Source organism: Hakea prostrata, chromosome 3 (genome assembly GCF_041222555.1).
Source record: "Hakea prostrata isolate BN-2017 chromosome 3, UWA_Hpros_2, whole genome shotgun sequence".
NCBI classification, from domain to species: Eukaryota; Viridiplantae; Streptophyta; class Magnoliopsida; order Proteales; family Proteaceae; genus Hakea; species Hakea prostrata.
The window spans coordinates 56420038-56437809 of record NC_142602.1 but is presented as its reverse complement, the minus strand read 5'-3'; the positions used below and the strand labels follow the sequence as shown (position 1 = coordinate 56437809).

The following is a 17772-nucleotide window of genomic DNA, read 5'->3' as shown; positions in this document are numbered from 1 at the left end:
ATTGCAAGCATTTCCTTCTAAGGCTTTTGTATCCTTTATTCATTCCGGAGCTTTTCTTCCTCAAGCATTTCCATAGATTTGTTGGGATACATCTATTTTATTAACATAGAACTTGGTCACCACAGCAAAGAAGAGAAAATTAAGTATGTTTAGTACAGCAAGAAACGCATAGTAGTAATCTAAATGAGAGGCATTGAGATTATTGAGAATCCATCCTTTTTGGCCATCACTTCTCTTTGTAATCCTAGAAACTGTTGATAGAAGGAAAGTGCTAATGAAACTGCCAATCCCTAGACTTGTCAGGGCAAATGAAGTACCCAAACTCTTCATGCTCTCCGGCGCCTGATCATAAAAAAACTCGAGCTTTCCCCCCACCAAAAATGCATCAGCTGTTCCGATAAGAATGAATTGAGGGAGTAAAATGAATACAGATAGTGGAATTGTCCCTCCATTTTCCACCAAACCATGTTGATCGGCCACACTTAGTCTCCTCCTTTCAACCAAAGATGCGACTACCATGACTGTGAAGTGAAGGAGAAGACCAATCCCAAGTCGTTGAAGAAGTGTAATTCCCCTTGGATTCTTAGTCCATCTTCTCATCATTTTAACTAAGAATTGGTCGTAAATCACAACAAAGACAATAATTGATATTATATAGAAGGCGCCTAAGCTCGCAGGTGGAATAGAGAAACTCCCTATCTTTCTATCAAGGGTTGCGCCTTGCTTGAGAAAAAGGGTATTGACTTGAGCTACCATGGTGCATGGCACGAACATTGCAGTAAGTATTGGGATCAAGCGCAGCATCTGCTTTGTCTCCTCCACTTGGGTAACTGAGCATAGCATCCATGGTGAGTTTGAAGATGTTTTCACAGAGGCCTTGTTGAGGAACCTGCATGTTACATGTACGTATTAGAACTGAATTAAGTAGGAAGCTAAGTAGCTAACAGAGAGAGCAAGTCATGGAGATCATCAACTACCAACCTTAATGTATTTGTAGAGTCAATCCTATACTTTCCTTTAGATGATTCGTATTCCTGTAAGTCAAGCTCATAAAGTTGTTTAGGATCTGAAGGGATAAGAACTCTCCATTTCCTGAAGGCAGCCACTATGACTCTGGCCATTCTAGTGAAGGGACTCCCAGTAGGCAACTTGTGCCTATAGAAGGGTGTACCAGCAAGAAAGATCAGCAAAGATATAATAAGCCCAATTGTTGGGAGCCCATAACCAAGAGCCCAGCCCACATTGTCTTGAATGTACACTAGAAAGGTAGTGGCGATGAGTGTCCCAAAGAAGATGCTAAACACCCACCAATTGAAGAAGGACATCTTCTGGGTCTTCTCCTTTGGGTGGAAACTATCAAATTGATCAGCACCGATGGTGGAGATGTTGGGTTTGGTTCCACCAGTTCCAATTGCCAATATGTATAGTGCTAAGAAGAAAACACCCAATTGTAATGGTGATGCTTCTTTGCATGACTGTGCATCTACTTCATGACATGAAGGGGGCCTCAGTGCTGGTAGTGAAACAGCCAAAGTCAGCAAACACATACCCTGCAATAGGTTAAACATACAAACTCAATAAAAATTCTTACCCACCCCAACTGTCCAAAATATAAACCCGGTCTAACCAGGTTTAATTGGAATTTTAATTAGTTGTTTGGAACCGGTGTATTGAAGGAGAGAGTATTCTTCTTCTTCTTTTTTTTTCAAAAGATCAATAGATTGAACTCTCCAATAACTTTACCAGAGGCTTAAAAAAGAGGTGTACCGAAACATATATGGCAGAAGCAATGACGAAAGTCCAATAGCGGCCGAGAAGGGCATCAGCAACATAAGCACCTAGGATCGGAGTTACCCATATGAAGCCACTCCAAGTGGTAACATTGTTGACAGAGACAACGGTTCCCTGGTGAAGCTTGGTTGTTAAGTAGATAACCAGATTAGATGATATTCCAGTGTAAGCCATTCTCTCAAATATCTCATACACTTCAGTCAATCCCCACAGTCAAAATGAAAAATAATCCACAATTAATATAATAAATAAACCAAAGGAAAATAAAAGTAAAGATATCTGAAAATTTGGAGAGTAATTAATTTGCATGCATGAAAATTAAATTAATATAAAAGTAAAGATATCTGAAAATTTGGCGAGTAGTTAATTTGGATGCATGAAAATTAAATTAATACAGGATTATATTCAATCCATTTAAGGAACCAGCCTTAATTGCCTCTTTTTTTCTTCCAGACACACAGTTAACTTATTCTACAGATTTCATTTCACTTCAACAATGCTGGATTACATCATAAGAGAACCGTTTTGTGCTGTGACCAACTTCAGACTCAATAGAGTGTACTGTTTTGGATAGGTGACTACCCAACTGAGAACACAGCACACATAGTAATAGAATAGAATCAATAAAAGAGCTATTGATGCACGCATGGAAGTAGGTGAGGATACTATGGAAAAAAAATCTGAACATTAATTAGGAGAGCAGAAAAAGTAAATAAAAAGTCTAATGGGATTACGACTTGGTGGCTGTTACTACGCAGCAATCGAAACGTGTCATTCATCCATTTAATGCTTTAGTAACCAAAATAAACATCTGCTATCATCAACTCGTCTAATGCTGTTCTTCTCAATTCGCATGGTAATGGGCATCAGAAAAACAGTGAAAGAAAGTCTATTGCAGGACGAAATCATTCATCACTGAGAATCTGAGGTTTATCGATTTCTCAAGCACTGGTGAAGCAAGCACTCAAGCTAAATACAAGACTCCTTGAAATACATGGAACTTTTCACCGAAAAAAAGGAGGAATGCATGGAACTTGCACATACCAGTTGTCTCCCTCAGTGTCTTCTAAAATTTTCAGGTCTAAACCCACCATTTCATGAAGCAAAAGAGACTATCTTACCACTGCAACAAGAATGCAAATTGAAAGCGTGTTGGGGAGAGAGAAAGAGAGAGATTACCAACAAGGAAGGAGCAGGCAGTCCAGCCTCCGGTCTTGGATCTAAGGACAGGGTTCCCTTTGAGATCCACAGTTCCATCCTCTGTGAACTCACCACGCCCTTCTTCAGCCATAGCTTTCTCTGGACCATGCATGATTCCTCAAGCTATCTTATTTATTTATAGAGGGCCTTTCTCTCTCTAAAGGCATTTAATTACGAGAACGCCATCATACTTTTAAGCAGGGATCCCGATACCGTTCACGTGTTGCCCATCTATGCATGTCTTATTGTATTCTACATGTCATTCATCGACGGTTATTATGCTATTCATAACCATGTATATGAACAACTGTCATTGTATCACTTTCATATCATGGAAGGTCCGTCAGTTGGCAACGCCTCACAGTGGAAACCATGGTTCCTCGTGTTGGCGATATATCGCTGACATGGGGCATCGCCGACATAAGGCGAAAAATCGACAATGTCGCTGGGGGGCGACACAACACCCCCCAGCGACACCGAATTAACCAAAGTCGGTGCTATATCGCCAACTTTTCAAAATGTCGCCGACTTCTAGCGATAAATAGGGAAAGTCAGGCAAAAAACACCATTACTAGACTGTTATTGACCTTCCCACGGTTCCTGCAATGATAATCAAACAAGTATGAGGGAGGCAAATGATTCCGAGAAATTAATAGGTAACCGTAGTGGTTGAATTGGGTTTTTTTTGATTAATTTAAAACATGATGCATTCCTAGCATTAACCCAAATTGAATAACAAGTTACAGTCATGAAATAGAAATTAAATCCAGGTTAATTGAAGTACATTTTTATATCCCAGTTATAAGAAGTATAGAAACGAACACAAATTAAGATTAATCACATAAAGTAAGTGAAACCATCCATACAAACCCCATGGATTCATTAGTACTAAATCCAGAGAACTCTCGTCGTCTAGGATCCCTTACGGTTGCTGATGGATTCATCATCATCGCGTGATTCATAGAACACACCAGAGTAAATGAGTAATCCAGTTCTAGACTCACTTGACATTGTGAGGTGTTCACACGAGGATTGGCATTCGATCCTTCACCACCAGTACCACCAAGTGTAACAGAAGTTACTGAACCAACAACCCCCCCATCTTTAGGTGATGTTTTAGGTCAAAATAACACTCACAATGTGTTTATTAGCCTCAAATTAGGCTAAACATCAAATTTCAGGTCAAAATGACCTGAAATACCCTTCAAAATAAGGGTTCGATGTACAACCAAAAGTCGGGCGACTTTTGGTGACATGTCGCCCAAGTCGCCGTGTCGCCAGGGTCAGACACGGCGACACGGGCCGACATGCCGAACCTTGGTGGAAACCGGAAAGGTTACGGTCGATATCCCCTAATAGAATTCCCACCACATATTCTCAATAATTTGATATAAAGAACCCTAAAAAGGAAGATTTGTACCCACTAGCACTTCCACCCTGGGCAAATCTTAATTGATCAGTCGTTTGTGATGTAAGGGGCTCTTATGTACCTCGTGGTTGGTGGGGGGGGGGAGGGGATGTGGCCAAATCGTGCGTTTAGATCAAAATAAGTTTCTTTGTTGAATATAAAAATAAAATTAAAAAATTAAAAAAACAAAAGAAAACCCCGCATCTTCTATTTGGTATCACCCGCCGTCGAACTGGCGAAATACAAGCAAAAATGCTGAAATTTTCGCAGAAATTTCACCGGATGTCTCTTTCTTTCATTCGAACCATCTCCATCTCTGAAATCTGCAAGAAAATACCCCTAATTTCTATTACCTAACGATTACAGAACCCTTTTTGTTTTTCAATTTTTCTGATCAAGAAGAAGTGCAAGAAAATGGCTCTGATCGCACCAAAGCCCTAAAAAAATGGAGAAGATCGAAGCATATTACAAGAAGAAACCCCTGTTCATTTCTCAATTTTTCTAATTAAGAAGAAGAAGAAAAAAATGGCTTTGAAGTCTAATCGCACCAAAGCCCTAAATCTCTACTTTCTGATCACTAGCTTTCCATTGTCTTCTTCTCCTCTCTTGTCTTGCTTTGTTCCACTAATAGTTTACCGGATTAAACTGGTCCATCGTCAACCGACGAACTCTTCTTGCCTAGCTCCACCATCAACGATGAACTTCCTCTCTATGCCCGTTAGCAATTGGGTTTTGCTTCAAAAATTTGCTTTAAACCTATGAAGTAACTGATGAACTTCATCTCTACAGTGGCTCAGAAATCAAAACTTGGGTTTCACCTTTCACGCTTGGAATCTTGAATTGATTATTTTAAAGATTTAAACCCTCATTACACAAAACACCAAATACATAAAGTGAATCAATGATGTAACCTATTTATTATTTTAATCATGCATGTGCTCAGGTGACTAGCCAAATGTGGTCCCAGAGAGAGAAGACTCGTCAAGGCTTCTGAAGAGTCGATACCCTGATCAATATACCTTGAAATGTTGGCAAAATATCACTGAAATTTTGGGGTTTTACTCATTTCGGTAACCAACGAAAAACTGAACTTTACCGATATTTCTTACTATTGTATATGTAACAGGGGCATATATGTCATTTGTCTTTCTATTTAGGACTAGGTGTCTTATGTAAATGATAGAAGGGCAGATTGGTCTTTTCAATCTTTTGTTTATATGCTATGTAATTTGGGGGTTAGGGCATTGATTCATTCAGCTCTTCTCTTTCACTCTGTCTGGTTCTCGCTCTCTGGTATGCGAGTGTGGCTCTGGTTATGCCCTAGTGTGTATCTTTACTTCTTCTTCTTGGATTATGCTCTCATGGTGGTGAATAGTTGATGCTATTGGTGCGTTGAAGACACTAAGGTGCTGTTGGTGTTCTTGGCTTGCGCAGGAATGGAGTGACTGGTTCAATCTCAGTTTCAGGTGTAGTCATTTCTATACTTGATGTATTCTACTCTCTTAGTCCATGTATAGAGTTTTTATCTTAAGAAGCTTAGGGTTGTAACCTGGTTCTTGCTATTGGATTATTACATGACTTGATGAGTTCACAACTCATCCTTAGATATAGGTCTTACTGACCGAACCAAGTATATGTTGTGTCTTGTTCTTTCTTTTCATTCTTGCATCTATTCTGCTGCAATTAGGTTATGTTTCTAAACACTTACCTTGCCTGGAACCACTCATTTTCCTCTATTCTTGCATCTTCTACACAATTTCTATTCTCCTATGGAAATTTTTTTTTCTTTTTCCATTTTTATCTCCTTCTCCATCTTCTTCCCTTAGGTTGTGTGAGCAATATTGGAAATGAATTTATAAAGACTAACTGAGACTACAATTGTTAGTAATAAGGGGTCTAAATGATAATTGGATAACTTGGGAGGTGGAATAATTTAGTGGAAAATTTGAGGGTAGCACCGGAAATTTCCCATTGATCCATAGGATTATTGCAAGCATTTCCTTCTTTCTTTCTTTTTTTTTGGTCAACAGTAAACATATTTCATTAAGTAAAGCAGTTTAAGGTCATAGACCCAATACACAATAAGGAGGGTGAAACAATAAAAGCCGGTGGAATCCCCCACCAGTGCCTAAAAAGTTTAAACTGGTTTGCTCCTTTAGCAAGGAAGTCAGCAAAGGAATTCCTAGATCTAGGAATAAACCTAAACATAACACATCTAAAGTCATTTACAAGTCATTTCCTTCTAGGGGTTTGGTATTCTTTCTTGCATCCGTAGCTTTTTCTCTAAGCATTTTCATCAAACTGTTTGGATACATTTGCTTTGTAAACATAGAACTTGCTCACCGCAGCAAAGAAGAGGAAATTGAGTACGTTTAGTAATGCAAGAAATGCATAGTAGTAGTCTAAATGAGAGGCATTGAGATTATTGAGAATCCATCCTTTCTTGCCATACTTGCTCATTGTAATGCTAGAAACTGTTGATAGAAAAAAAGTGCTAATGAAATTGCCTATCCCAAGACTTGTAATTGAATATGAAGTCCCCAAATTCTTCATGCTCTCCGGCGCCTGATCATAAAAGAATTCAAGCTTTGCCACCTCCAAAAATGCATCAGCTGTTCCCATAAGAATGAATTGGGGGAGTAAGATGAATATAGATAGTGGAACTGGGCCCGGTTAACTGCCCGACAACCCGTGGGTGCGAACCGTCACAGGATCCATGGTTTTAGTCTATCAACAATAATAAAACAAATACAGATAATCAAGAGCAAGAATAGTGCAATAATTAATAAAAAGGTTACAGGAGTCCAAATACTCCGATAAATATCTAAGAAATAATCAAAGGAAAGAATCAAGAATCAAATGTAATATCGAGATCAGCGGAAGCAAAATAAATAACTAAATAATCTTCATCTTCAGAAGGCTTCATGCTCTGCAAGTTCATGTATCACTTTCTGTGTCACATCAACTTCATACGAGAAGGCTCTTTCATATGAATCATCTCCAACTTCCGACATTGTGCAACCATCTGTACAATTTATATAATACATACAATGAAATGAATGAGTTCCAACGAACTCAGTAAGGAACAAGCAATTCTCATATATATGTCAATACAATCCACGAATGCAAAGATGAAATGATATGGATGGTATGCAGAAATATGAATGCTACTAAGATCTAACTATGCAAGTCTCTAACAGCTGACATGCTTTAAGATATACACCAGCCCTCCTTTGGGTAAGTCTCATCACTCTGATCCGGCAAGGACTGGTTACCTCTGTAGGGATCCTGGGCAAAGGGGTAAGTCCACACTGGCTCTCAAACCATGGCTGGGGGTTAAGTCAACACTCTCTCACCACAACCATTGGCAATGAGTACTGGCGCATGTCGGGGTTTCTAATCCAATGCAAGTCATAATGGTAACATACTATATGAAGTCCAGATACTTCTCCTATGGCACCAACCAACTCGGTTCAGTATCCTTCGCAACCTAGGAGAGAGAATCCTCACGGACTGGATACCTCTATTGGACTCCACTCCTTAACCCTATGGTCATCCACATATTATTGGGGCGGATGCTCTCATGACTCCTCGCGACACCCGGTCCGCTCCTTGGACGTCCATGAGCTCAACCCTAACATATGCAACCCTACCATTACATGACCAATAGTGGACCATTGAGTCTCCGCAAGGACTGGTTACCGCTGTAGGATGAAACATAGTCACGTCACCATTGTCACGGGTCACCCGGCTTCAATTCCCCTGCCGAAAGGGTAATAGCATGTGGGGTACCTAGCCATGCAATTCTAGACACTCCTAAGTATGTCATCCAGTAATCATGATATTGCTGGAGACATCAAAGAGCATGTGTCCCATTCCACAGCCTTCTGATATTCCAAGCTAAGATATCCCAAAGGAATACCCCTTCCATCACAACTACACTACAATCACTCTTTATCATACCATGAACAGTTGTGCAATATCATGAAAGATGAAGTACATCAAGGAATACCACAAACAGCAAGTGTACAATAAGATTCACATGCTTTATACAATTACAGCAAGTTACATGATCAAAGAATAGTAAATAGAACAACAAAATCATCATGTATATGTAATTGCATATAAATAAGAATGCATGTCCTTACCTGTAATTTAGTAGAAGTCCTCTAACTTGCAATCCAAAAACTATTATAAGACTTTTACTTGAAATAGAGAACACCTATATAGAGGGTTACAAGAATGTATAAGAGTCAAGAGTCAAAACAATTCAAAAATCAAACTTACACAGACACTGGAAACCGGCCGGTCGCTTAGGTTGAGCGACCGCCACTAGTGACCGCCCCAAAAACAGAGAGTTTCAAATCCGAAACTCAGGCTTCTGATCATCCGTTTTCAATCCGAATTTCGAGTGATCATGGCCTAAGTCTCGAATCTAACACTCCTAAAGACAATAGGTGAAGGGAAAACTAACAAACATCATAAATGGATTACCCAGAAACTCTCCCCTTGACTGGATTTATCCATTAACAAATGCAGGGATTCGTTTCCGGACAGGATCTCATCAAGAACATTGGAAAGGGAGTACAACAAATCAAATGGGTAACCATTAACAAAAAGGGGATGGGTTCATATCAATCAGAGGTTAAAAAGAAGAGAATTGCAGATAGAGATTCATTACCTTAATCAGAATCACCAAGAAAAGAAGAGAAAAGGTTTCATATCATTAACAGCACTTCAGACCTGAATCCCGCACGTTTCCACAGCCGCCTAATTGCCCAAAATAGCAATCCCGAACATGATAATGCGTTAATAGGGCGAGGGATGCTATTTATAACGAACAGGGGGCAAAATAGGGCAAAACCCCGAAAACAGACGGGGCGGTCGCTCCAGGCGGTCGCTTGGTTCAATCGACCGCCACTAGCAACCGCCCCCATGTATATTGCTATACAAGGGTGCTTTGCTCATGGGGTTGAAGACCAAGTACAACCTAACCCAAATGAAGACATGGGGAAGATCTTAGACCGAAAAGCAATTGTTTGCAAAATAAAATAACCGCAAGCGCACAGTATCGTGTAGCTAACGGGTCGATCTCAGGGAGATATGCCACCTAGAATTCAACTTCTTAATAGTAATGCGAGAGTGGAATGATTCAATTTTTGTTAACTAATTACTTAAACTAAACCAACGATCCTAATCCATACATCTAATGCAATCGAATTGAAACGAAAAAAATAAAGCAAACATAACTAATGCATAAATAAAAGACAGGAAAAAAAATGCAGATGCAACACCACCCGTCACCAGAAACAGAGGCACGACTGTAGGCTTGCTCCGGTTATGTGGTCCGAGATAATGAATGAACAGGCATAAAGTAAATAACAGAAAGTAAATAACAAAGCAATAAAAGGAAAAGGAAGCCTTAACCAAAGAGAGGCACGACTGTAGGCATCTCTGATCAAGGATCCAGGGGAAGGGAGAACAGTAAATAATGCTGAAAGTAAATCCTAAATTAAGAATATTGAGGGGTAGATAGAAGCGGGAATGGAGGGAGGAGAGAAGACTATTGAAGAATCTTACTTACTTGTATCTTCTAAACAAAACTTGAATAAACAATTCGAATCTCAACCAACCCTAACAACCAGATCTAGAATAAACTAGATCTGCAATTGCTAGACCCAGAGAGAAAGCGAATCCTCTTGAAACTTGAACTTGAACTTGAAATTACACTTGAAATTGCATTGATAAAACTAAAGGAATTACACTTGCATAAAAGAAAAATTACACAACTTCAATCTTCCTAAACATTCAATCTAAAAACTAGAACTAGAGCCCACAAATTAATCAAAGAACTAGAGAAAACTAGAGCAAACTAAAGAGAATAGAAAGTGCAAGACTAAAGTAAAACTAAAGAGAAAGTAAAGTGTGTAAACTAAAGAGAAAATCAAGTATGTTAGACCTAAGATGGAGGTAATATTTATAGAAGAATGAGAATAATTTACAAACAAGGAAAAATAATGATAATAATAATAATAAGAGAAAAATAGAAAGAGAAAAAACAAATAAAGAAGGAGCAAAAAAAATTCGTTAGAAAGAAAGAGAGAGAGAGAGAGAGAGAATAAGTGGAGAAATAAAATAAAATAAAATAAAAACTTGCTTTTGAAGTTCACGTGGAGACAAGGTGGAAGAAAGAAAGAAAAGTGGAAGAAGGAAAGAGAAAGAAAATAAAATAAAACAAGAAATATATATATATTTTGTTAACAAAAATATAGGTGGGTTGGTTATTAAGGAAATAAGAAAGTAAATAAAATAGAAAGTGGGAAGAAAGAGAAAAAACTAATTAGAGAAATAAATAAAATCTAACAAAATAAAATATTCTAAAAAATAGAAAATCCTAGTTTTTGACTACTTGTAGGCCCCATACAATTCTCAATTACAATAAACAAAAATAAAATAAAAATCCTAATCTAATTTTACAAGATATTCTGGAGTTGGCCCATAATTACATCTCTAGCCCATCATGCTCCAAATCAGGCCCACTTTCGCACTTGAGAATTTGAACGGACCTCTTGATGTGTAAAACCGCATGTTTAATACCCAAAACTCCAGATATTCGCTAAAGTCCTAGAAATTCATAAAATCTGCAAAAACAACATAAAACCCAAGGTAGCTCCACTCAAAGTGTTAAAAATGCATGATTTATGCCCTAAGATTTCACACATAAATGTGCTCATCAGCAATCATAATAGGTTTATAACAAAGGGGTTAGGATTTCATCAAATATAACATATGGCTCTCATGGAAAGGCTATGATCACGGAAAGAGAGGGAATGATTGTTATCAAGAAAATAACAAGAAATCATAGGAAATCTAGTTTAGGTTAATAGAAATATTACCCATGAGGTTTTCCTCACATGGAAGGTTACAAAAGGTTTCCAGAAAGATCATTCAAGGGTTAGGGTTAAGGTTTCAAGAATCTATTAGCTAGGGTTAAGATCATGATGATGATCATATATCTCAAAGAATAGAATGAGATCATGGAATAGATGGTTGCAAGGATGCATCATCTTTTTCCTAATCTCAATCAAGAACAAGAACGAAGAAAGAATAATTAGAAATCCTAATTAGGTTAAACATGGATCATGAAGAAAATATAGTGATCAAGTTTAGGTTAACACATATATCACCCAAGGGAAAGAGAAACAAAGAATCAAGATTCACCCAAGGGAAAGAGAAACAAACAATGCACAATCTGAAAAAGTGTTGGGAAGTTTCCAACAGATAAAAGAACATTAGGGTTTCAGATATGGTTACCTCTCATGAGAGTTGGTTATCTCCCATGAGAGTTACCCATAAATAACTCTCACAAAAACAACCCAAGATAGATAAAGGAACATCTCATTAGTATTTCAAAATAAAGAATGGAATTAGGAAGGGTCTACCAATGAGAGAAACTAAGGTTCTCAATTAAAGTGAAGGGAAAGAAATTCAAATCATATAATTAGGGATTTACTAACAAGAATCCGTGTATCCCACGAAAAGACTAGGGAGAATAAAGATTCACCCTTAGGGCAAAGAATTTACAATCAAGAAATGTTTTGGGGAGGGTCCAATGAATTAATAGAAAATAAAAGGGTTGCCAATTGGTTACCCTCTCATGAAGGTTACCCAAGAATTTCCCCTCAAAATCTCTCCCTTTTGGCTTCCAATGGTCCAAGGAATAACAAGGATCAACCCCTGAATCATGAGGACACAAGGGAAGGTCATGGTAATAATATGAGACCTTCCCCACAATCATAAAGATAGGTAGAAAATTAGGGAAAGTATCATTAAGAGCTTTGGTGGAATCAAATTCAAGAATCATCGCCATATGGCTTTCATGAACATAGACTGAATTGTGGAATTCACTCTAGGGCTAAAAGAATTAAAGAAGAGGTCATTACAGTAGTGTAATACCCTTCTCATGATCAGAAAATCAGAAGTAGAGAAGAAAGAATGAATTAAAGAAGAAACGAATTGAATACCAACCTTTTAGAAGAGAAACCGCTGAAGAAACCTGAATAGATACTTGAGGATCTTTCTTGGCTTCGAAGGAGAGGTTCTAGGGATCTTCCCACGTTCTCCAAAGACTTAGAAACAGATTGAGAGTGAAACACATGGAGTTCCCCTTTTTAAATAGCACAAAGAGTTCAAGAGTTACTAGGGTTTCACCAAACTGACCAAATTGCCCCCGGTGGTTGATTGATTGCCAAAGAGGAAGTTCAAACTTCGATCCCACACTATCTAGAGGTTTAGAAATATAATGGGAATAGTTTACCACGAAATTAAAAGAAATCAAGCTTTTGAAAACCTTCAAAACAGATATTTACCAAAATGCCACTGCCTGAACAGCTTATTCAAAACAAAGGATTTAATGGGCCTAACTTCAATATTTTTGGATGGGCTTCTTTCAACACATCATACTACTTACCTAGTATGGAGGAATGTCTTCAAACCAGGTCCAACTAAGCTTTAGGTCCATCAACCAAGTTCTTCTTCACAAATAAATAGTTCAACACCAAATCAAATAAGGTTTCCATAAGGAAACACCATCATCAATATCCATGGGTTTTGGGTCAAACACCATATCTTCTACTGAGATGGCCCACAAAGACATCATCCTTCATTTTGGGACATTGGATCAACTCTAAGGGAAATGTCTGACATGGCTTCCTAAGATTTTAAAAGATAGTAAAACTGAAATCACGGTCAAACTTCAAAGTCAACATTAAACAAACCCTACTTCACCCAAAACAGATCGGGTCTTCGGGCTAGATTTGGGCTGGGTGTCACAGGAACTACCCCTCCATTTTCTACCAAACCATGTTGTTTGGCCACACTTAGCCTCCTCTCAACCAGAGATGCAATTACCAAGATTTTGATGTGAAGGAGAATACCAATCCCCATTCGCTGGAGAAGCATAATTCCCCTTAGATTCTTAGTTCATCTTCTCATCATTTTGATGAAAAATCGATCGTAAATTGCAATAGAGATGAGAATTGATAACGTGATGAAAGCACCTAAGCTTGCAGGTGGGATAGAGAAACTCCCTATCTTTCTATCAAGGGTTACACCTTGCTTGAGAAAAAGGGTATTGACTTGTGCAATCATGGTACTTGGCATGAAGGTTGTAATAAGAATTGGAACCATGCACAGCATCTGTTTTGTCTCCTCCACTTGGGTAACTGAGCATAGCATCCATGGAGAAGTTGAAGCTGTTCTCACAGAGGCCTTGTTCAGGAACCTACATGTTACATGTATAGATTAAAACTGAACTAGGAAATCTGTCAAGATAGCAATCAAGTATTTGAAATCATTAACTACCAACCTTATGTTATTTGTGGAATCTATCCTACACATTTCTTCACGTTCATATTCCTGTAAATCAAGCTCATAAAGTTGTTCAGGATCAGAAGGGATGGGAACTCTCCATTTCCTTAAGGCAGCCACTATGACTCTAGCCATTCTATTGAAGGGACTTCCAGTGGGTAACTTATGCCTATAGAAGGGTGTACCAGCAAGAAAGATCAGTACAGATATAATAAGCCCTAGTGTAGGAAGCCCATAACCAAGAATCCAGCCCGAATGTACACTAGAAAGATATTGGCAAATAGTGTCCTAGTGAAGATGCTGAACATCCACCAGTTGAAGAAGGAGAGCTTCTAAATTTCTCCTTTGGGTGGAAGCTGTCAAACTAATCAACACCAATGGTGGAGATGTTGGGCTTGGTTCCACCAGTTCCAATTGCCAATAAATATAGAGCTAAGAAGAAAACACCCAATTGTAATGATGAAGCTTGTTTGCATGACTGTACATCTACATCCTGACATGGAGGGGGTCTCAGCAAGTGCTGGTAAAAAAAAGAAGAAAAATGTTCTAACCGAGTTCAATTGGAGAGAGAGAGAGAGAGAGACTGTATACCAAAACATAAATGAGAGAGAGACTATACCAAAACATAATGGCAGAAGAAATGACATAAGTCCAGTGGCAGCCAAGAAGTGCATCTATTAGGCGTAAGAAGGAATCCTTTCCCTAATTGTCTCTAATTTGAATTCTTTCCATATCATTTCATCCTCTCATTTGAATTATTTCCATATCATTTCATCCTCTCATTTGAATTCTTTCCATATCATTTCATCTTCTCATTTGAATTCTTTCCATTCATCACTCCTCTCATTTGAATTATTTCCATATCATTTCATCCTCTCATTTGAATTCTTTCCATATCATTTCATCTTCTCATTTAAATTCTTTCCATTCATCACTCCTCTCATTTGAATTCCTTCCATTCATCATTCATTACATTTGAATTCTTTCCATACCATCTCATCCTTCCATTTCATCAATATCTTAATTTGGCTTTGGCTTGATTAGGTTTCTCTATTAAATAATTTCCATACAAACATTTCCATTTATTATATTTACATACAAACATTTCCATATATTGTATTTCTATGTTTATATCTTTCTTTTATTGTTCATAGTTACCTAACAGCATGGGATGTATGCTGCCTATATATTTGAGGTTCTGTCATATGAAATCATTCAACTATTTTTCCCATTGAGATTGTTTCTTAATATGGTATTAGCCTAACATACGATTCTACATCTTCATCAGCCACGTCTTCTTCTTCCTCGTCTTCCACCTCTTCTTCAATGGCTACCGATACTACGTCTTCAATGGTTTATTCTCATACGGTTCACTCTTTTGCTACAACTGTGATCCCTTCAGCTGTTGCACCATCTTTCACCACCGATCAATACCATAAACTTCTATCTCTGTTGGAATCTGGTAACATTCCACCATTGGCAAGTGCTGTAGGTAAAGTATCTTCTCTATGGGTTATTGATTCGGGTGTCAGTCTTCATATGGTTTCCGACTTATCTTTATTTCATTCGGATAGTCTTGTTCCACACACCCAATCTATTTGCCTTCCAAATGGTGGTTTTGTTCCCATTACACATATTGGGAATTGCAGTCCCATACCTACTTTACCTCTCATGAACGTATTACATATTCCTTCCTTTGGTTTTAATTTATTATATGTTACCCAACTTACACAACAACTTCATTGTTTCATAACTTTCTATCCTGATCATTGTGTGATACAGGACCTACGCACGAAGAAGAGGATTGGGCTAGGCAAGGCGTACAATGGACTTTATTATTTGGAGTTGGATTATCCCGTCGTTGCTATTCTTTTACTCGCCAAAGACCTTTGGCATTCTCTTTAGGCCATCCATCTTTAAAGGTTTCTAGTTATATTGCACATTTGGATCCTAATATTTCTTTTCCTAAAGATTGTGTTTTGCTCCATTTGTCCTTTAGCTAAGCAAACTCAACTTCCTTTTCCATCTAGTACAATTTCTACCACTTCTTGCTTTGAATTGATACATTGTGACATATGGGGACCTTATTTCGTTCCCTCAATTTGTGGTGCAAAATATTTTTTAACTATTGTGGAAGATTTTTCATGATGACTTGGGTGTTTTTGTTAAATCACAAATCTGATGCTTGGTCCCGATTAAGGGAATTTTTTGCTATGATCAAAACCCAATTTGGATACCAAATTAAACAACTCCGAACTGATAATGGTCGTGGTTTTTTAATCACCATTCAAATGCCTTTTTTACAACCCATGGTATTATTCATCAACATACTTGTGTTGATACACCCCAACAAAATGGGGTTGTTGAACGCAAACACCGCCATCTTCTTAATTTGGCCCGTGCTCTATCTTTTCAAGCAAGTCTACCTCATAAGTTTTGGGGTCCTTGTGTTTTGACAGCCGTTTACCTAATTAACCATTTACCCACCCCGCTGTTACATGGTAAGTCACCACTTCAAGTTTTATTTGGCAAGATCCCTTCATATTCTCATCTTCGAACTTTTGGATACCTTTGTTATGGTCATAACCATTCATCCATTCGTCATAAATTTGATCCCCGAGCCTCTCCAGGTATTTTTATTGGGTATCCATATGCACAAAAGGGTATACGATTTATGATTTACAAACACATAAGGTTTACATTAGTCGTGATGTCACATTTGTTGAAGATTCTTTTCCTTTTTCAAAATTGTCATCCCCATTATTGCCTGTTTTACCCATTGCAGCTTCAGATATTTATAGTTTACCCATCTTGTTAGACCCGCCCTTATCCACCACACGCTCTCCCCAACCGGTTGAAGAACCTTCTTCACCCACCCTCCCATCCACTACCATCTCTCGGCCATCTCGGGTTCATCGATCGCCACCCCATCTTCAAGACTATCATTGTTACGCCATGGATGCCCAAGCTCCTCCTTCATGCACAGGTACTCTCACTCCTGAAAATAGTTTTTTATCCTATCATAGATTATCCTCACCCCATTTCAGGTATTTCAAGGCCCTCAATGCTATAACTAAACCTACTAGCTTTGCTAAGGCTATTATTTCACATGATTGGAAGGAGGCAATGGACAATGAAATTGCAGCTCTTGACCTTAACAAGACTTGGTCTCTTGTACCTTTACCCCCAAACAAGAAACCAATAGGTTGTAAATGGGTTTACAAAATTTAACGGCATTCAGATGGGTCAATTGAGAGTTATAAAGCGCGTCTGGTGGCAAAAGGTTATACTCAAATTGAGGGGGTTGATTTCCATGAGACATTTGCCCCAGTTGCTAAGTTGGTTACTGTCAGAACACTTCTCGCCATTGTTGCCATCAAAGGATGGTCATTGCATCAATTGGATGTGAACAACGCCTTTCTCCATGGCGATCTTGATGAAGAGGTATATATGACACTTCCACCTGGTTATCATCGAAAGTGGGAGAAATTGGTTTGTCGCTTGCACAAATCATTATATGGGCTTAAGCAGGCATCCCGTAATTAGTTTTCCAAGCTTTCTGGTGCCCTTATTGATCTTGGATATTCACAATCCAAGGCAGATTACTCTCTATTTTCTCTACTTACAGAGTCTTCATCTACCTTTGTACTTATTTATGTTGATGACATTTTAATTGCTGGGTCTGACACAACTGTGATTTCCAACTTAAAATCACTTCTTCAGCAACGTTTCCGAATTAAAGATCTGGATTGCTTAAATACTTCCTTGGTCTTGAGGTGGCACGTTCCAAGAAAGGTATTTTCATCAACCAACGAAAATACACATTGGACATCTTAACTGATATTGGTTTCACAGGTGCTAATCCGACTCAATTTCCAATGGAACAACACCTCAAGTTAACTACTTCTGATGGTAAGCCTTTACCTGATCCAACACCATACCGTTGGTTATTGGGAAGACTTATTTATCTCACAATTACTCGTCCAGATATTGTTCACACTGTG

At 38.3% G+C, this 17772-nt stretch overlaps 1 protein-coding gene and 1 pseudogene across 1 annotated transcript; both read right to left on the bottom strand.

Moving 5' to 3' along the window:
- Positions 1 to 60: 60 nt before the first annotated feature.
- On the bottom strand, positions 61 to 3082 carry LOC149022575 (protein NRT1/ PTR FAMILY 5.2-like). The gene is made up of 4 exons (XM_089147301.1): positions 2971 to 3082; positions 1768 to 1985; positions 982 to 1550; positions 61 to 889 (listed from the first exon to the last, which is right to left on the bottom strand). The coding sequence occupies exons 1-4, from the start codon at positions 3080 to 3082 to the stop codon at positions 61 to 63; spliced, it is 1728 nt and encodes a 575-aa protein (XP_089003427.1).
- Positions 3083 to 6682: 3600 nt separating this feature from the next.
- Positions 6683 to 16662, bottom strand: LOC149022574 (protein NRT1/ PTR FAMILY 5.2-like; annotated as a pseudogene).
- Between the last annotated feature and the right edge of the window lie 1110 nt (positions 16663 to 17772).

Bases quoted from the DNA above. Each gene is read 5' to 3' on its own strand.
- LOC149022575 (XM_089147301.1), bottom strand. From the start codon at position 3,082: ATGGCTGAAGAAGGGCGTGGTGAGTTCACAGAGGATGGAACTGTGGAT. The intron at 1,986-2,970 runs GTAATCTCTCTC...GATTGACTGAAG, and splicing joins TGCCTGCTCCTTCCTTGTTG to TGTATGAGATATTTGAGAGA. The intron at 890-981 runs GTTGGTAGTTGA...TGTAACATGCAG, and splicing joins GACTCTACAAATACATTAAG to GTTCCTCAACAAGGCCTCTG.